The sequence below is a fragment of the Anas platyrhynchos genome, chromosome 29 (assembly GCF_047663525.1).
Source record: "Anas platyrhynchos isolate ZD024472 breed Pekin duck chromosome 29, IASCAAS_PekinDuck_T2T, whole genome shotgun sequence".
NCBI classification, from domain to species: domain Eukaryota; kingdom Metazoa; phylum Chordata; class Aves; order Anseriformes; family Anatidae; genus Anas; species Anas platyrhynchos.
In genome coordinates this window covers 2,755,388-2,776,288 of record NC_092615.1, presented here as the reverse complement: position 1 = coordinate 2,776,288, position 20,901 = coordinate 2,755,388, and the positions used below count along the sequence as shown (strand labels likewise).

Sequence of the window (20,901 nt, the reverse complement as noted above, 5' to 3'; positions counted from 1 at the left end):
CTGTCATCCCCCGATGGAGATCGGTAGCACTAGGCCCGAGGGCACGGCCCTGTGGCCTGCCCCATTCCTTCCACTGTCTGCTACGGGAGGTTTCAGAAAATGGAGCCAGGCGAAGACCACCCCGGTCACAGTCTGAGACAAGATGGAGAGAACTCGAAAAGAAACGAGTGGGGGTCACCATGCAGACAGATCGGGGGGGGGATGGCTCCTTCTGAGTGTAACCTTCTGGAGAGGAGAGGCAGGGTGGGAAGAGGTGAGGAGGAATGGGGAGACGTAGGCCGGACAAGGTCCGGTCAGCAAACAGCATCGACAGCAACAAACAACGGCAGGTGGGATGCAAACACCGAGTTGTCATGGAAACAGAACAAGACAATTAATTCAAACCGAGGCTAATCGCAAAGAAATGAAACTGAACTGAAAGACAACGGGGAAAAGGAAAAAAAAAAAAAAAAAAAAAAAAAAGAACAAACCAGAATTTAATAACTGAAAAGCATCATTCGATGGATGGCGGAGTGCTGAGAATCGGAGCCTGAAGGGAACAGCCTGCTGCCGTCTGCGTGGCTGGGGCAGGGATGGGGAAAAGCCACTCACAAAACACAAGCTCAGGACCATGAAGCCCGGCCGGGAGCCAGCCTCCTCTGCACGCCCATGTCCAGAGGGAAGCAGGGAAGAAGTTCTCCCCCCCCCGACCTCGCTGCACCCAGGGCTTAGGGTTTTAGGTCAGCTCTGTGGGATTTTAGGGCAGCGTAACTGCTCTGCTGGTTTAATGGTGGTTTTCACACTCAACTAAAAGGAAGCAGCCGGCACATCTGGGTGCCAGCTGAAGCCACGGCGTGTTTCTGGGAAAAAGGGGAGGATTTAAGGATTTGGGGCAGGGGTAGTGGCGGGCTGATGCGAGGACAAAAGGGGCAGCAGCTTTTCTGTCGTGCATCCTGGTTCAAAAAAAGCTACACACTGCTGTGTGCACAGATACACAGACATCCACACGCTGGTCTAAGGAGGTGAAAATAACTCCAGTGCTAGCTGGGGTTGGAGATCTCAGCGAGTCCCTCGATACATCCCTGCCAGGACTCAGGGCTGCGACAACAGCGGTTTCTGTACCAGGAAATAGTTGTAGGGCTCGTCTCTGGATACCAGGAACCATGTCGCTGTTTATTTTAATTGCCATACCACTCTGATTTGGCTGTTGACATGAGATTGCTCAAGCTGAGAATCTCTGGGTCAGCATTTAGGTCAGAGCCTAGGAAGAGAGCAGTGGTGGGAAGCAAGCTCGAAGAGCAGCTAGAGATTGAATCAAGAACGATTTCAGCTCTGGCTCCAGCTGTGTTTCAAGCACAGCAGCTGAAAAAGTGATTTTTTCCATCGAAAAATGCAGAGAAGTGAATCCTTTTATTTTGCCATCCAACAAATTGAAGAGCCTGGGGAGGTACGAGGAAGACCTGCCCTCTCTGGAAAGGAGAAGGTGTGGTGGGGCAGCCAGGGCTCCACTTTACAGACCACTTCTCTGATGCTCTTAGCAATTTCTTACATGTCTGATCTCTTTCCCAGTGCTGAGCTCTCTCTCAGGCAGGAACACCCCATTTCCAGAGCAGGGCAGATCTTTCCTCTTCCAGAGATTTGGCCTTTTTTTTGTTTGTTTTGTTTTTTAAACTAATATTCCTTTACCACCCTACAGGAGCTGCAAGGCAGATTCCTCGTGTTTCTCAAGGCAGTCTGCCATGGTGCAGAATTCAGGCTGAAAACACCTCCAGTGACAACACAATGCAAAGGCTGCAAGTCACCAACACCTCCATCTGCTTCTCTCCTGTCCCTTCAGGTGCTGAGGGTGCAGCCAGGAAAGGCCTCCAGCTGCCACTGGTTGCAAGGAGCAGCTTAGCCCTGAGCTTCAGGGATGTTTGGTTTCCATGACAGCTTTGTCCCAACTGTTTTCCAAAGCCAACCTTGCATGCATACAGACGTGCATGCTCCATGTGCATGTGCAACATCTCCTGATATACACACACAAGCAGGCACACACAAAGACACATTTTCACTGGCCAAAAAACTCTCAGGAGCTTTTTTCAAACAAGGATACAGCTCATTACTGACAGAAGCAGGCTTTAGGACTGAAGCAGGACATTTGTGATGCAGGTCAAATTACTGCAGCGCAGAGAAGCCGTTTCAAAGGCACGGAAAGATTTCTTAAGCCCAGTTAGTTTCTTGTTTTATATTGTTGGGTAAGGTTTATTTATATTTATATCGTTGGGTAAGTATTTCACAGAGGCAAAGCTGCACCCCAAATTCTGCTTAACTTACATGAGAAACTGAACAGATCCTGAACTTTTCACTCGCAAAGCCAATTGGTTTTGTTGCTGCTCATGGCTGCAGAGGGTAACCCAGCTTGTGTTCTGTGAGTGGCATTTTTGGTGCATTATTCTTTCCAACGAAAAGGAACAAATGAACATCACTAAGGTTCCCCCCCACACCACTCGGTTGTAAAGACAGCTGGGGTCCACAAGGTGAGACACATTTGGCAAGGGACAGATTTACAGACCTGATCGGAAGAGACACTGGGAGATCCAGGGTTGACTTTTGCAACACCAGAATCCATCCTTAAAATGTGTTCCCAGGATGCTGCTAGTGAAAGAAATCTGAGGACCAAGCGACCAGCTTGTGCTGGGGAAACCCACCGGTTCCACTTTTTAAGCCCTTTCCAGATTAGCTCAGGGAGAAAAACGTTGGAGGAGAAGTGGGGAAAGGAGAATGTCCTGGACAAGAACCCATCACTTCAAACCCCGATTCACATCGAAAACCAACCAAAAGAGAAACATACTTCATATCTTAAGGAATAAATCAATTGGAAAAGGAAAAAAAAAAAAAAAGAAGAAAAAGAAAGTGAAGTGACTGGTTGAAAGCACCAAACAAAACCAAATGGTATTAAACATTTTGACACTCAGCAAGCTGCTGCTCCAAATGAGGTGAGAAGGCGGACATTATTGGCCATTTTGGTGAGACAGGAGTCATTCCGTCTTGCTCCAAAATGAGGAGGGGTAGGGGAAAGGGTGCCAAAATAATGTGCAGCCTCTACGTTATTAGTGAAGCTTAGATTACACCTGTCCTCCCCTCCCAAAAGGTGGTCCGTCCCTGCCCCTGTGCTGTCCGTGCAGCCGCCTCTGCCTTCTCCCTCTCCCATTCCAATTCCAAGTTGATTCCACTGGGGCGAGACGCTGCTCGGCTCTGGATTTCCGACCTCCGTCCCTCCAGAGGACGAGATACTTCCCTCCTCATGCCCATCTCCTTCCTCATTTCCTTCATGGTAAATAAAAATAAGTAAGTAAATAGTTGGATAAATAAAGAATGAGACCAAGGCTTGGTTTTGGTCTAAGGAAATCCATTACCTTCCCAATCATTGTCACTTTTCCTCTTAAAAAAACACATTAGTTGGGTGACAGGCTGGCTGAACATCTCTGGTCTTTTGTAATTCTTTTTTTTTTTCTTTTTTTGGTTTTCTGTTGCTTTTTACAGGATTGAATATAAAATAATTGGAACCCAATTGTTTCTCAAGAAGATCTGTAAAATTAAACACAGGCTTTGCTATTTTATTTTTTGTTATTTTAATTTGACAAGGTGTAATCTAATTTTTTCCCCTAAAACAAAGAGAACAGCGATGCAAAAGGTGTAAGAGACACAGGCAGGCAGAGATTTCGAGATCAGTACAGCACAGTGTTCCTGCAAAGTGCCCTCTATAGAGATATACATAGATATACATAGATATAGTTTTGATTTTTTTTTTTTGGGGGGTGGCTTTTTGTATCCATTTCCATTTCCTGATACCCTTGAGAAATCCTTCTGCAGAAACACAGCAAATTGCTTTGTTTGCTTTGGTTTTTGAACTAGAATTTCAGAGCTGAGGACACCCCAAACACAGACAGGGCGCTCCCCCACCCATGGAAGTGCTGATGCAACGAGGACTGTCCCAGAGCTCGCCCTCCCCAAACTCCAGCGCCTGGAAGATGGCATCACAGGGGCAGCTGTACGAACTAGCGGCGGCTCTGCCTCCCTCCTCTTCCATTAAAGACTTTATCAACGCGGGTCTAAAAAGGTATTAAAACTCCTACGGTTTAAAATAGCAAGGATTGTTCTGACCTCGTGGCCATTTGTTAAATCTGTAGCGCAATTGGAATTATTTCCTCCTAACCTGTAAAAGGCACTGGAAGTTAAAAGAGCTTATAGCAACCGTTCCCCTCGCCTACAGAGGGACCGGCTGGGGAACCAGCGGCTCTCATTTAATGGTCAAATTACGCAGGAGCCAAACTTAACCCAGCAGCAGGCTAAGGGCTAAATTACTCGTTAAATTAGTCACATTTTAATATATTTTGAAGCTGTATTTCCTGAGGTCCTAGGCATGCTATTTCTGCATTTTCTATGGTTTTTATTCTAATTGATTGGAGCTAGTTTTGCTATTATGTGTTTATCCCTGGCCTGTTTTCATCTTCAGGCTCTCGATGAGTTGAGGTTTTCCAGACAGCCTTGAAAAAATATTTGCAATGTTCTCAGCAGGAAGGGGGCTGCGGAACCTGATTTGGGGTGAATAAGCACTGTACTTGACTCCAGCAGCAGAAGAGGCAAGGCCTAAGCAGGCACAGGGAGTGCACTGTGCTGTTTTAAATGCCTGTCGAACCATTTAAAACCCTCTGTGCTTGAAAAGAGCACGGCAACAAGAATCTCGAGCAGAGGGAAGAAGGATTATCCCTACAGCACCGCAACTGCTGCCTTTTGTAACTCCTGACAGGGCACCGCTGCGTGAAATAGGGTAAAAATTTTAATTCTGGTAAATTCAACCAAGACAATTTGTCCTGTACCAACAGCAGCGGCTCTGCATAGGTTGCTAAAGCACAGCCCACACAGCCCTACGGTGCATTGTTCCTTCTTCCTTTCCATTTGTAATCTGGAAGAGCGTGCGGAGACACTCAGTCTTTGCCCAGCGCTCTATCTTGAGCCAAGCAGCTGGCTATTTGGATCGAAATAGAGCAACAGAGGTAAGAGTTTAAGGCTTTCAAAATTAAGAGGAGAGCTACAAATTGCTCCATTTCAAGGGAGCAAAACAGCTGCGGCCACAGATTTTGGCCAGGCAGCCATCCACCCTCTCTGGGGCACAGCCTGGACGCTGCACGTGTTGTCTCACTGATGCCTGTAAAAAAACAGGCAGGTTATGAATGATCGTACCTGGTTTTATGTGTCAAAGCAGAGGGAGCATCTCAGCCCTTCTGGGCAAGACTCAAAGCCTGTTAAAAGGCCGGGAAGCTTTCCCTTGTGCCCTAGCTGAAGGAAGGCCATGTAGCTCTCTGCATGGATGCTGTACCCAGCCGTTTGCTTTCTGATTAGCCGTGAGAACTGCCAGGCTCTGAAACCAGCCTCCCCTGTACGAAGCTGGTGCCTAGCAGTGTGCACGCAGAGGCATGAAGCTCTCAAACACCATCAGTGAGGAAGATATTTCCTGCTACCCTGGACTTCAAAGCAGCCCTTTCCTGCAATCACTAAAAGGCAAGAACTTTGGCAGTGTTTTTGTCCCTAGGGATACAGAGAAGCATCTATTTTTGCACGCCAGGTGAGCTGTACAGCTCCCACAAAATCAGCATCTCCGTCTTAAGATGTGCTGATTTGCCCGATTCATCTTTACGCTGACCACAAGTCAAACTCGGACGATTGGTTTAGGTCAGAAACTTTCATACAGCCCAGGCTGGTGGCAGGATTCCTCTCACCTCCTGATCTGTTTTTCGGGTCTCCACGAAGATGCTTCTGCATTTTGACCTTGGACATTCCCTGATGGTGGACTCTGTTATTTTGGACTGCGGCATGATCCGATCCGTAATAACACGCAATGCAAACCCTGCGCCAATTATTTCAAGGCCATGCCTGTAACTTCCAGCAAACCAGATCACCTCTCCTAGACAGGTTTCAAGTCTGTGTTTCCTTGCCCGGTGCCATTCCAGCCTACGGTGCCTACATCCAATTTAGCTTTAGTTTATTGTTGTTGATATTATTATAGCTTTTATTGGCTCTTAAGGAGGAATTTAATCTTAAGACCTTCTCAGACCACAAGTGATTCTAGCAGCAGCAGCGCAGTTTAGGCATGTTAGAGATATTTTATAAACGATAAAATAAACAAATACAAAAATAAATGGTGTGTAAATCCCTTTTTAATTGCACCTGAATCCTGAAACTCAAACTCCTATTCATGAAGGAAAATCCTGTGATTAGTGGTGATTATCACCTTTTAGTCCTAGGCAGGAGGGAGGTGGGATGGGAACACCTCATTTCAAACACTATTCCTTCTCTCTTGCTCTTTTTAAATAGAACAAGTCTTTATTCTTTTTTCTTTAAATAGCACACTGGGATTGGGGGATGTCTTTTGGCTATTGTTGGCGTTAGTCAAAGTTAGTAGAGCCACAGCTGGCCGCTTTAGAAAGACATTATCAACAGTGCAGCATTTCGGAGTGGTACCCTTGTATCTAAGGGGAGAGGGGGAGAGACTTGAAGGAGGGGGGGGGAATACCAGTACTGAGGGTCCGAGCACTGAAATCTCAGTATTTTAAGAAAAAGAGAAAGACAGACAGAAAGAAAGAGAGAGACAGAGAAAGAGAGAGACAGATACTGTGTCAATACTGCACTGGATTTCTCAAAAATCACACAGCTTTAATACCTGTACACTAGGAAAGCCACTCCTTTGGTAGATTATTGAGTAGTGAGGACTGATGGGCAGGGGGAAACGCATAAACAGGGAAAGGAAGGGCATTCAATTCTGCAAAGGGCAAAAGCACCAAGCACCAATGGTAGAACTAACACACTGCAAAAAACCCACCTGTTTACTATCCCATGTGGCTCGCCCACTCAGGATGCACACATGGGAGGCAACAGAAGCTTAATAGGGATAAACAGGGAGATGAGAAGAGGGAAAAGAGGCATTTTCAGCTAGAATGTAACTTGTCAGATTTCTTATTGCTGTTTACAATAAGGATGCAGCTGCCAGATGTGTCCCAGCAGCCTCTTTCGTGTCTACCACTGCTGCATTTCTTTTTTCAAATTCCTTTCAAAAGGAGGGCTCTACCTTATCTGGAGCTGGTATTTCTGCGATAATCACGCAGGCTGGTTTTCAAGGTGCCTGTAGGCAGGCAATAATGGTGAAATGACAGGGAACAAAGAGGGTAAACGGGGAGAGGCATAGCCAGGAAATCCAGCTACCCTTCTGCAGGAGGCAGCTGGCCGGCTGCCCTTTGGTACTGATGCCGCGAGGACGAGGCATCACCTCCTGCAAGGGGCTGTGCCGGGGTCTTGTCGATGAGACAGGGCACAGCCCGACGGCTGGGCTCATTTCTCTAAAGGAAAGACAACTGCGTGTGCTTCAGGAGCACGGGAGGAAGCTTTCTGTCCTTTCACATTCTGGTCCGAAAGCAGATTAGCTCCCATACACAGTGTCTTGGGGATTAGAGTTGGGAAAGGGGCAGATACCAGTTCTGGATGGCTTGGGCAGCTCTTCGGAGCAGGGCTCAGGGTTTTTCTCTGTGTGCAGGATGTGGAACAGCAGCCACACCTCCAAGAAATTGGCAAGTAATGAGGTGACCCAGGGTCTGCTCTGATTCTTGAACTGAAACCCTGGCTTCTTACCATCTTTTCCACTTCCCAGATCCCTCCCTCCCCTCAAAAACAAAGGCTGGTCCCAAATAGCAGGGCTTCCATGGACAGGCGTTAGAGCTGTGTGACTCCTTTCCTCCTGGAGGGATTGAGGAGTTCAGTTACCACCGGGTGGGCAGGAACACTGGCTTCTCACAATGCGTTTGGAATAAACTACAGCACAGCATAACCAATCGAAACTGAAACAGGAAATCAAGAGAAAGCAAAAAACCCAACGGAACAAAAAGAATTCAGAAAGTAAGAGTAAATCCACTTCAACTAAACCAGAATTTTCAAAAAAAAGAAGAAAACCAAACCAAAAAAACTATACATATTTATATACAGAAAAAATAAGTTGTAATTAATTTAAAAAAGTGGCATGCAAAGAAGATTGTTACATTCTCCTATCATGCATCAGGCCCAATGTCCAAACGGCAAGGTAACCATGACGACAAAAAAGTGCAAGAACTCAGCAACATTACCAAAGGATGCATAGAGAGGCCCACAATGCAACTCAACTCATCTCTGCGAGACCCGGGAACGGGCGGGTCTCGCTCATCTTAAAGATTTCTTGCTTTTTCTCTTTTTTTTTTTATTTTTTATTTTTATTTTTTTTATAAATATATATATTTTTTTTCTCTTAAGAATGTAAAAATGTGGGTAAAGAAAGTAAAAAAGAAAAAAACCACACCAACCTTCTCGTAGCTCTGAGGGATGTTAAGGGGGTTTGATGCGGAACACAATGACATGAGGAGAAGAGAAAAATAGGGGAAACACAGAGAGAGTAAAAAAAGGCCTTCTCAAGGCTGTCAGCTGCAAATTGATTGTTTTTTTTTTCTCTTAACCAAAATAAAAAGAAAGGAAAAAAAATGAAGATAGTAACGACCCTCCTTCCTGCCTTCCTAGCTTTCCCCCTCCCATCCAGCTAGGTACCTTTTAAGAACAACCAAGCTCTGTAAAGAGGTCAGACCGTGAGCAATCCTAAATCGGAATTAGCACCCGACGGGGATGCCAAGTCCAGCAAGGAGTTCTCACTTCGTTACGTGCATCTGCTCTTTAAAGAAGGGGGAGCGGAGGCTGTGCCAGGCAGGGACCTGGCACCAAGGTGAGCCCCGCGTGGCAATGCGCTCCCCCAGCCCGGCTCCCCCCAGCCCCGCGCCCGGCTCTGCTTGCACTAGCTCCACAACGGGACTGAATAAGGAAAAAGAAATAATTAGAAGAAGAAAAGAAAAAAAAACAAAAAAACAAAAAACAAAACCAAAACATTTCCTTGCAATGTTAAAACTTACAACTCCTATCCCAGGTGCTCTATAGAGACAAGCATGTTATGGGAGAAACAAGTCAATTGGAAACACGGGAGTGTTCACGACTCTTTTAAAACAAAAAACGGGAAGAAAAATGTGCATGAACTTTCCCTCCCACCAAAGCAAATCCATTTCAGACCTTTGTTACCTTTCCACGATATTAACACACAAGAAACAAGGAATTAAACAGCATGAAAAACACCCAAACCACAGGCCGAGCTTGCTTACACGGCGTTTTCTGCACTCTCTGGGCCGGCTACTGCTGGCTTTGCTTGGTAGCCCAGCCTCGGGCACGCAGGGCTAGCTCCGACAGGAGGGCTGGCTATCTATCCACCTGGAGCCGGCCCTTAGCCAGGTGGGGAGACTCGAGGGCTACAACCTTTGTCTCCAGGGTAGTTTCCGAGTGGCCAGAAAGGTAGAGGATTTATAAATCAAAGAATAATGAAAAAATCCCCATGTTTTTTCCTGTATCTTTTTTTTCTTTTTTTCTTTTTCTTTTTTAATTTCAAAACGTTCCAGCTAAACTGTCTGCGAAGGATTTAGCCCTGAATTAGCATCAGATCCAGATTTACTTTCCCAGAAGAAGAATTTCAGGGTCCAAGCGACAGGGCAAATTTCAAACGCAATTTTCCAGCTGGCCACAAAAGGCTATTTAAAAATTTAGCTTGGAAACATTAAATTATTAAAAAGCCTTCTCTCCATGTGCATGTGATTTAGTGAGCGTGAGACACGAGAGAGAGAGAAAGAGAGAGAGAAAGGAGTGCACACAGGAGCATGGCTCTGCATTTGACTGCAGAGTTAACGTGAGTGTAGGTGGGAGGCGCTTCCTCTGTCGATGGGATGGAAATGGGAACAGTTCACTGGGATGTGACTTTTCTTTTTTTCCTCCCAATGGTATTTTTCTTTTTTTTTTAACAAAAAAAAAAGCGAGAAGGACCAGCCCTGCTCTCTCATTACCAAAAGGGTTTTGCTGTGGAAAGATATTAAACCAAAGCTACACACAAAATGTTACAGGTCAGAGAGATTAAAATAAGAGAACAAAGAAAGCAGAAAGGCAATTGCCCGCTGGGTGGGAGAACATCAAGGGGGCATTAAGGAGAAGCCAATCCCCCTGTCATCTGTTCCCGGTGCTAAAAGGACAAAGGAATCTGTCACTGATGGCAGAGATGTCTGCTGGCCATCCCCAGCTTTCTGTGAGTCTCTGCCCATGGCCAGTGTTCATGCCCGAGGAACCAGCGACAAATTACTGCTGGCAAAGGGAAAATCAGCTGGGACACAAGCAAGAAGTGAGAACACACCCTCCTGTTGTGATCTGGGAAGATCCAGGGGAGAAAAGAGTTCCGTGGAGGAGGCTGAGAGGATCCTCCCCTCCTCTCACACCCACACCAGCAGAACTGGGACCTTCCCACTTCCAGAGAGCGGGGATCCTTTGTGAGGAAGGGGACTATGGCCTCTCGGCAGCCAAAGCTGTTCATTCTTCTCTGGGCCCTGCAGACTGATGGTGGCAGATACTCGGGCACATTGTTTTGGGCCACACTTGACTTTCCTGAGGGTGGCACAGCCTCGTGCTGCTGCCCTGCAGCTCTGGCATGCAATGGTGAGAAGTCAGGGTGCGCCAGGATCCCCCTGCAAGCTCCGTAGTGCACCGTAAGGATCCAACCAAGAACCACCAGTGCTTCCCCTGCGCTCAGGGACGGGCTCGAATCAAACAGCTGGGGACAAAGGAAGGCCACGGGGAGGGAGATATTTGCCAGCGTTGTGAGCCGATGCGCTCCCTACCTCTCACGTAAAGATTAGCGGGTGAAGAGTAGCGCACTCCGGCGCTGTTGCTGGCGACGCATTCGTACTTCCCCTGGTCCGTCTCCTCGCTGCTCTCAATCTGCAGGCCACCTGCGAGGAGAGAAGACCGCAGCAAACACAGCCATCACCACTCTGTTTTGTTTTAGGAGGGAGCAGTAGTGTCAACATCTTGCCTTCTCCTTTCCCTCGGGTGAATACCTACTGGAAGGCTGCCTGGGGGTCTTGGGGATCTGGAATTAAGGAGCCCTCCCAACATCATCTAATGCCTGTGCTCAGTGTTACGGCTGGACACGGAGCCACCAGGAAGAGAAAATCCAGTCCCCGCCTCTATACTAAGTGCCTCTCTCTGTACTGAAATAATCAGCAGAATTAACCAACTTTTGTGACGTCTGCAATGCAGATACCCTGCACCAGAACTCATGAAATCAACTTCAATAATCCATATCACTGTGATTCCCAGAAATCTATCAGAGGGCAGTCAACTTCCCATTACTCCAGCTGAAGCAGTGACCATAAAGGTGAAAGGATTTGTCACCTGCTGCCCAGGAACCCTGAAGAATTCTTATCAGTGCTGGCTTTGTTTTGTACCTAAATACCTAATTCTGAGCAATCCCACAGGAGATAATAGTGTGAAAATCACGTTACTGCTAGTGAATATTTCCAAGAGAAAAAAACTGTAAACACTGCACTGGATTTCCTGAATTGTATGTGTGGTTTTACACCAACTGGGCCAAAAGGATGAAGTTTTTTCTTAAACCCATATGTTATTGGAGTTCACAAGAATGCATTCAGAGCCATACTAAACACCCCTGTACGCAGACATGCAGATATGCTGCATGTAACTACATGGAAGAAAATTGTCTCATTTACCTCAAAAGGCTTCGCTCCTGCAAAACTTCAGTTAAAATACATACTACATAAATAATTCAACAGGCTATCAAATGCTTTATGCATTATGAGTATTATGAGTACATGATTATACTACAGATATGGACAGACCTCGCATGTGCTAAGACTTTTAACTGCTATCCGTGGAAAAAAAACCAAAACCCTAAATATAAAAACCAAACAGTTCCAGCTCAGTGTAATATTATTGATAAAATCTTAAGCGAGAAAAGTGCAAATGATATCATTGTTGGTTACAGATACAGCCTCTTCAGGAAGGAAAACCAACGTGTTCGCATGAGGAGGACAAGGAGCTCGTGTTCCTCTGTGTGTGCATGGGTGAAAAAGGATGTTGCGTGGGAAGACGTGAGGCTGTGAAAGTATTTATGACAGGGATGGGGTGTGAAAGTGCAACTCCCACCAGGATCCACTGTGTCTGGTAGCTCCCAAAGGCAGGACAGATAGAATTAAAACAAAAAACAACCCCCCAAAAAACAAACCACTAAAGCAAACTAAACTAATTTCCAAAGAATCTGCAGGTATTTCAGTGTAACAAAAGGAGTTGGAAACCAAATGGTGTGAGGCTTCACATTGAGACATCAGCTGAGCATATTTCATACTGAATTAGAGCTCGAGCATGCTCTGTCATCTCAAAGCTCCACTTGGGTGGACAGCTGGACAGGGACTTCTATAAATTTCTTTTATTTGGACAAATCTGTGACTTGCTTCGACTGGTTCCAGACAAATCTTCCGCATCACTCATGAGCGTTGCTTGTCTGGGTGTACACAGGGGGAGACTGAGCCACACTCCAGAGCAGGACCAGGACACAAAGTGCAGGCAAGCAGCTACACCAGGGCAACGAGGACTCACCCCTTTCACCTTGACCACTGCAGCTTTGCTGGCGAATGCAATGGTGGAAATTATACTGTAGAGAGTCCAGTGAGTTTTCAGCACTTGCCAGGAGCCAATAGAGATGATGTGTGAAAAAATAAATACTTCACCTACTGCACCTCCTACTGCTTTTACCAACAGAGAATTATGGACTTTAAAATTTGACAGTGTAGGTAAAGCCTAAGCAGGGTTCCCCAAGGTGCACGCACCCAATTCTTGCTGAATTTCAATGACACCTTGAGGTCTAACATCTTTTTGGCTCTGTTAAAGAGACAGTGCAGAAGCTACTTACCACGGGTATCCTTCCCAGAAAAACCTACAAGTAAGAGAGTGGAAAGGGGAAGGTGGCTCTGAAGCCAGACACATGAGTACACACAGATAGGGAGTGCTGAAGATCTGCCTGAGCAAAGGACTGGAAAACTTTCACCACAATCAATGGCTCAGGAGCACTTTGCACCAATCAAGAGAAGGCCCTAAGTATTTACCAATCTTCGATAGCATTTAATGACCAAGATAAACTTCAGTCCTTTGCAGTCCTGGAGAGATTAGCTCTTAAAACTGCCATAAATCTGAGGCAGCACAGCCTGAGATGTCATTAGAATAACAGTATCAATATTACCAAGTGCACCCAGCAAACAGAAACAGACATTATAACCATATATAAAATAAAGACAGGTATAAAAAAGAAATAAATATCCAGAGGTGAAGCAGGACAAGAGAACATAACAACAACAAGAATCTGGATTGAGCACAGGTCAATGAAACAGGAACTGAGTGGAGAGAAGTGTTTGGAGAGTGGGTGAGTGAGCGAGCTGGGGGTGTCTTACCTCGGATCGGTGTACCTTCTGCAAAGAAAACAAAGAAAAGAAGTGAAAAGACTGTAAAACCCCAAACACCTGGATTGCCTGTGGGAAAAGGACCTGAGTCAAGGAAGACAGTTCCCAGTAGGAAACTTCCTGTACTGTCTCATTGTGAATTGCAGGGACAGACTGAAGAGGGTTCGGGGTACTTAAGGTGGGGATGCCCTTTAAAAAGCAGTCCAATTCTGCTGGCTCTTTACAGAACCTCCATGGCACTTGGCTTGAAAACTCTTCCGACTGGCTCCATTTTGTTGTTAAGAATGGAAAGAACACCTTCAAGCTCTCAGCTAACATTACTGTTTGCTTTATGATGAACCTGCACTTGTCTTCATCACCCTGGGGGGCAAGGGTCTGCATTATGATGATGATAGCCAAGACAGGGAAAGGACATCCAGGTACCTTGCATCACATTTAGAGTTGCAGGTCTGATCCCAGCTCTGCCAGTGAATTCCCAGTTCCAAACTTAAGCTTTTGGCACAGATGTGGGAGGAATTCAATGCATGTCCTTAGCAGGACCTTCAGTTATTCTTTAATGGCTCTGCACAGCACAGAGATTGAAGCCAGATGCTCTGCATTAAATAAGGTTGTGGAAGGGGTACCTCGTGCTACTGCTCTAGAAGCCTCCCTAATGCCAGTGCAGGAGAGGGGGTGCTGTTTTGAGAGAGAAGAGTCCTGCTATGCTTGCCTGTTGACTGCATCCCTTGGGTTATTTTAATTCAAACCCCCTCCAGTTGTCTTTAGTGCCTGACATGAGTTTTCTGCCCTGGCAGGTCTCACAGATGAGAGGAGGTGACATTGTGGCTGCTGACCCCAGTCAGTGATAAAATCAGTCCCCCCGTTTGACCTCTCGAGGTTGAAACCATCTTCCTTTGAAAACCCGGCAGGTCCTTTTGCTCACAGCGGCATTCACACTTGTCACACAGCTAATTAAAAAAGGGGGGTTGATTGGTTGGTTGGTTTTTTTTGTTTTTTTTACCCCAATCCTGAGAACAGGGCAGATTCCGCAATTCCACACATTGCCTCTGACTAGGGAGAAGTGCAAGGGCTTCTCTGTGACGGCAACAGCGCCGTCATTCTGCAGCACCTCCCAGCCAAGGCTTGTAAGTGCGTTACATGACAAATATCAGCCTACACACTCTCCTCTCCCCTAGTGAGGTACAGCAATATTATTTCCCTCACTTTGCACATGGGAAAACCGAGGCAGAGGTGAAGCAACTTGCCCATGGTCACAGAGGGAAGCCTGTGGCAGAGGCAGGGACAGGAGCCAAAGCCTCCTGTGTCCATCTTCTGCCTTCACCACAGCCCTTCCCTTCTCCTTCAGCCCTGCTCATCCTTCTTGTGCTGCGGTTCAATCCTCCATTTTCAGGATAGAAGGTAAAAATATATCGGTATTGATTACAGTACACCTCTATTTTTCACAGGAGATGAGGGAAGAGAGGCGTTACAGTGTTAGGATATTAGATTCTAGTTATACTCAGCTTCTAGTTAAGAGGTTAGGTTATTTGGTAGAAAAAGTTAGCATCTAGTTAGGGTTAGGAACTAGCTAAGGTTAATAAAGCAGGCTGGTTAGCTATCAGGACAAAGGTTGGAGAGACAGCGTTTGAAAGAGAAAGAGGTGGGGGAGCGTGTACTTGGGCAGATCTCCACACGGGAGACGGCAGGAAGGTTGTGAAAAGCGAGAGAGAGACAAAGCAGCAAAGGGTTATAGATCAACTCAGTGGAAATAAAAACAGCCTCCAATACATCCTTCTGTCTCAAAACTGGAGCGAAAATCTGCCATCTGTGGCACAAATCTTGAACAAAGCTAATGAGGAGAGGGCAGAGGAGGGGAAGGGCCCCAACATCACCCACTGCTAGAAGGCTTCACAGCCTTGGCTAGGCCTGGCAGTTCCTGCAAGGGCTCGCTATAATAGACAGGAGAAACACACCGGAGCTACAGGAGATACAATGGCAGCTGTTGCCTCCTTGTGTTAACGTGATTGTAGGTTACTTAGTCCCTGCTCCCTCTAAGCATCGGCGTTGCCCCTGGAAATTGGCTGTCAGCAGCTCTTGGAGAGCAAGGCAAGCCAAGCAAAGCCTCCTCGATGCTTCCAGTTCTAACTCTGGCGTACGGGACACAGAGGTGAGGAGCAAAATGTGCTTTACGAGGTGGCCCACACCTGGGACAGAGGGGACAATTTGAACCAAAACGAGATCCAGTGACTTGCAAGGTGAGAACAGCAGTCATGGCGGCAGGGACACAGATGGTAGATTTTCACTGCTGGAGTTTCACATCTAACCAGCTTCATATTCAATTTAGGCGGAGCAGGCTGGTGCTAGAGGAGGATCAGAAACACATTAATATATTCTGAATAATTCTGAGAGCTCCCGGAGGTTTGATTAGGACTGAGGGAGGCATCTGTGCTCAGGAGCTGGCTTGCCTGCTGTTCTAACAGCTCATGAGCAAATTCAGGAGGCTGACCACTGCTCACGGCACAGAAAACTAAAGGAGGAAGAGTTCATATGGATGCTGGACCTTCCAAGTGGAAAGCTGGTTTTGCAAACTATTTGTATTGCCTTCTACAACTGCCCACAAACAGGATAACTGCTTGTTTAGGGCAAATGTTCGGGCTGCAGGAGCCCAGATGGCCAGCCCAGTGATAAACAGCAGGGGCAAAAGGCACCTGACCCCATACAGCATTTGCCTCTGGATTATGAAGGGCCAGGATGGTGCTAGGCGGAGTGCCCCATGCAGGTGTCCCCCAGTGCCAGAGAGGACGGGATCTGCTCTTCCACCATCCCTTCCTCTGACTCTTCCCACCCAGCAAGCTGCCTACGGATTCTCCAAGCCTTGAAAACAGGGAGAGGAGGAAAGTCACCATTGCCATGGCAATGACAGAAAACACATCCCCACCTTCTGTCAGGCCACGTGTGCGAACATGTGTGTGCTATGCTCCTCTCCTGAGGGCTGGAGAGAGCTTTCTATTCTAAACAAGCAAGCAATCATCAAGGGTCTTCTGCAATTTTAAAATGCCGGATCCTGGCTGACAGCTGCAATTGCTACAGCTCTAATAACAAAAGGGGACTTGGCACAAGGAGGAAATGTGACGTGAGCTCTGCAGACAGGCTCCTGGCTTCTCGAGGGACAGGGATGATGTGGAGGGGGGGCTTTTCCTTTGCTCAACTCTTTCCAATAGCCAATGACCTGTGATTAACAGCTTCAATTTGACGATGCTGCACCCCCACCTCTCCCTTCTGAAAACGCCAATAACCCCGTTAGATGTGAAACTCCAGGACCTCCTGCAGGTGTGAACACAATTATCACAGTTCCAGGGTACAAGCTATTGTGTATTTGGGGAATTCCAGGACAACTGTTGCTAAGTTACAAAAAAAAATCTATCCAATGTTAGGAGGTTCATATTTAGCTGTTATCTCTTTATACAGATATATTAATTAGGATGATTATTATTCTTTTTGTAGCCTGCAATACCCCTGCAGAAATTCATTAAGAGGGCAGAAGATCCCTACTGAAAGAGTTAGTAGAAGAAATGCACAGCATGCCTCTCAGAAAGCTGTTACAAAGGAATTAGTTTAAAGGTAAGGGTTACAAATCTGGACATTAGCAGGTTTGGGGTTTTTTGTTTAGCTTTTTTTTTTTAATTGAACAAACTTACCAAAGGTCTCTGAGTGTAAAAAATAGTGAAAAAAGACAAAAAAGAAAAAATTAAGTTTGTTATAGCCAGTTATTTAGAAAGCAGAAGACAACACACAAGACACAAAAGGTTTTAGTGTTTCTATGATGTAAGTCGGCTTCAGGCTGTCTCCCATTTCCCCCCTAGGTGGCACGGCTGAGTAAAGGACATTTGCTTCTACTCAAAATACCCTGAGATTGCTCGTGTTGGTGTTAAGCAGAAATATCCATTTGTTGTCCACCACCAAGACCACTTCAGCTCTTAAACACCTGGGTTTCTAAGGTTGAGATGTTCATGTAAGTCTAAGGAAAATGGGAGGCAAGACAGAGTTGTTTTTTTTTTTTTCTCTCATTCTTCTTTGATTGACAATTAAACTTTTCGTGCAGCCAAAAGCCTCAAATATTAAAAGGCTTCCAGCTGCTTGGAAAGAGTATCTGGAGATAGAGAGAAAAAGGAATGTGGATAGAGAAAAAAGGCGCTATGGTTAATGACATCACCAGTTTCTCAGTTATACTGAAGACCCTTAACACAAATGGGTCCACAGCATGATGTAAATATAATGACCATGCTCTCAGAGGTCCATTTATATTGCCAGTGAAACATTTAGTTGTTTTAATATAAATGAGAACTAAACCTGGACATGGACACCCAATTTTGCAGAGCTCCGTGTATGACATTTCACTTGTACATTTAATGAGCTAATTTGCATGTTTGCCACTAACTCATACATCAATATAAGTTCAGTTATTAACACCCTCCCTGGTTCTTAACAGCCTCTGTAATAAAGCAGCGTGGATGCTGTCCTGATGGCTTCCTCTCCAGGGCAGAACCTGGGTGACTGTCCTGTCCTTCATGCCCCTGAAGCGCTCCCCATCTGGGAGCAAGGAGCAGCCAAGCCTTCAGAGCCAACACCGTTGCTGGTTTCTACACTAAATCTGCTAGTGCAAAGTGTCGAGGTTGTGATTTAGTACCAGGGGCACTCCTCCTCCCTGCACTCCTATTCACACAGGGCTCGTCAACCACCCGTTAGTTGGCTCTAATTGTTAATCCCCAAGAAGCCGGGCTGGAGTCATCCTGGTGACCTGTGTGTGAAAGACACTGAAGCTCATTAGCAGTGTCCTGAAACATCCAATACCCTAATGTGTGCTAGCGCTACGCTTCTGGAAGCAAAGTTTGCTTTCTGGAAAGGTAAATGCATTCAATTAAGTTCTGACATTAGCAGCATCAGCAGCACTCAAACAGGCACCGCCTTGCACGTCACACCCACGTTACAAACACACACTTCCATCTCCTTTCCCTCAGTCTTAAAAATTGCTTTCCACTGACAAAAATGCTAATGAAGTATGGATGACCTTAATGTTAATGTTTTCCACTTTCATAGGCCTCTGCATCATAGAACATACAGGTTTTGAAAGGCCATAAAAGTAGATGAAATAGGAGGAGAAATCAGAAGTCCTGAATTTCAGCCCTCTGCCGTGACCAGGAGTCTGTTCCCTTTCACAGAAGCCACAGGTTTCTGCCCCAAAGGACAACAGGGATGCTTCAGGCTTCCACCAGTTTACTAATTCAGAGATACTGTAAATAAGATTAATTCTCAGCAGGTATATTCAGATTTATCAGAAAGGTCAAGGGTTCACTCTGAGGCTAACCAATTCACTGGAATAAAAATGAAGCACTCAGGTGGCTTTAAGGAAAACATCAGATCAAATCCAGTTAAGGAATATAAAGGCATTCTAGCAAGATGATAAATGTATTAAAAATAATCTGCCTGTGCATTACTCACACTTCAGATCATGGTCACAGAGCATGATATAATTCTAGTTTACCTCTCATTATTTATGCTGAGTGATTTTTTTTATTTGCATTTGACTCAGTTGTTACAATAAAACAGGGAGGTCAATCTCATCTGTGTTTGTGGGACTCAACAATCCATTCTAATTCTAACAAAGCAGCTTAAGTATCTGCTTGTAAGTTTGCTTCACTGAATAAAGAAGCAGGTGTATAAAAGCTACACTGAACTGGAAATAAACGGAGCCTTTACCACTGGTGGCCCACAGAACTAAAAATCTTTATATAGATTCTTTGCTAAACAGGTCTAGAGACAGACTGGGTGGTTAAGTCCTCTGATGTTCAGACCCAGCACTACAGTACTCAGAACTCCTGGGTTTCTTTGGAGCCAGCAGAGGTCTGGGCAGAACTATTTGGCTACCACTCGACTGGCTGACTTGCAAAATGTCTAACTCGAGCAGAGCAATACCAGCTGCTTCTCTGAAGCCTCTGTTCTCCCTTTGCCTACAACAGTGACATTCCTTTGCCCCCGAAGAACAACAAAGCAATCAAAAAAACCCTTGCAAGTGCTCTATCTCGCTTGGCCAAAGGAACGTTCTGAGTAGTTGAAGAGATGCTAGGACTTGCTAGGTCCAACCACACAGGCACGTTTTCTTTAGGCTGGGTTAAAGCAGTCAGTCCAAGAAGTACTTGAAAAGGATTATGTCTTGGGCTCGTTTTTGTCAAAAAGCAAAACTGCCACAGCTTGTTTCATATTTGCATATTTTCAGAGAGATACTCTTTTTTTTTAAGTTGAGAAATGAAAGCGTTTTATCAGTAGCATTCAAAAATAAATACACCTGTGCCCTCCTCGCACGCACACACACATTCACACTGTGAACTAGGATATTTAACAAGTACACAAACAGCTCCTGGAAGATGAATATTAAGAGATGTCACATTGACACACACAAAAAGCAACAAACATAAAACAAACAAAAGAGACAGATGGACAAGCAGATGGGGAAAGACAGAGAACTGACAAGAGCCACGGAGCTGGGGTACATCTGTTCATGGAGATCCACTCCATGGGCACTGCCACTGAGCACCGAGGGGTCACTCGAGAATGCTCACAACTGCTCTCCAGCAATGGCTGCAGGGACTCGATGCCAGAGAGATCCTGCAAGAGCTGCTCTTCAACATCAGCTTGACAGGCTCAATTTACACCAACGGGATCCTGCTTCGACAGTAAGAGGCTGCCTTAGCTGTGGACCCTGTACCAGGTACGTGTAGGCTACGGTGCTGTCTGCTGTAGAGGTTCTTTTTCTTCCTTACCCAGGTCTTGGGCTGAGGAGGAAACACTCAGCTCCTGCCCAATCCTCAATTCCCCCCTGAGCTCGAACAGCATCATTAGGAGGCAAGTGGACTGGTTACAGTGTCTCCTGCCCAGAAACCAGCTTCCCTGCTGTGATTTATGCCAACTACACAGCAGGGAAGGGCAGGAGGATGGAATGGAGGGAAAAAAACACTCCAACCACTCCCTGGGTAAGAACAGTCCTAAAACTGAAGAAAAGCTAATGCCCCAATGCACAGCAGTGGGGCCCACGTCTACAGGTCCCCCCTCTGCTTCAGAAACCTCTGAGCATTCTCTTCACAGCTGTATCTGGGTCTTGATCCTCCAGCCTTGCACGGAGACCTTACCTGATCGCAGCTGTTTTATTCTCCCATTGCTTGCGCTGGGGTCGACGGGCAGGAAATCTTTGAACCAAGTGATCTCGGGGTCTGGGTTCCCGCTGGCCGCACAGAGCATTGTGGCTGTTCGCGTCCGCTCCACCACTTTCAGCTGGGGCCCCATGTCAATGTTGGGGAACCCGGGAGGTAACTGGTCCTCTGGTGGGAGAGAGCAAATGAAGAGTGGTTACACTCACAGCAGGGACAAGGCAGCTGAAATTCAGTGGAAAACCCTGAGAAAACCACCAGGCAGACGCACTGCCCAGTACCCTGAGCAACACAACTTAAAAGAAGGCAACTGCAAATGGTCCATGGATGACTCGTGGAAACACATCATGCAG

General features: G+C 46.1%; 1 protein-coding gene across 12 annotated transcripts in view; it reads right to left on the bottom strand.

Moving 5' to 3' along the window:
• PTPRS (protein tyrosine phosphatase receptor type S) overlaps positions 1-20,901 on the bottom strand; it is a 150,406-nt gene that overhangs the window by 50,658 nt on the left and 78,847 nt on the right. For all 12 annotated transcript variants that reach the window (XM_072029079.1, XM_027471879.3, XM_072029082.1 and 9 more), the window contains exons 5-6: positions 20,531-20,719; positions 10,734-10,844 (exon numbers count right to left, since the gene is read on the bottom strand). In XM_072029079.1, coding sequence (XP_071885180.1) covers positions 10,734-10,844; positions 20,531-20,719 — 300 coding nt within the window. The remainder of the gene's footprint in view (positions 1-10,733; positions 10,845-20,530; positions 20,720-20,901) is intronic.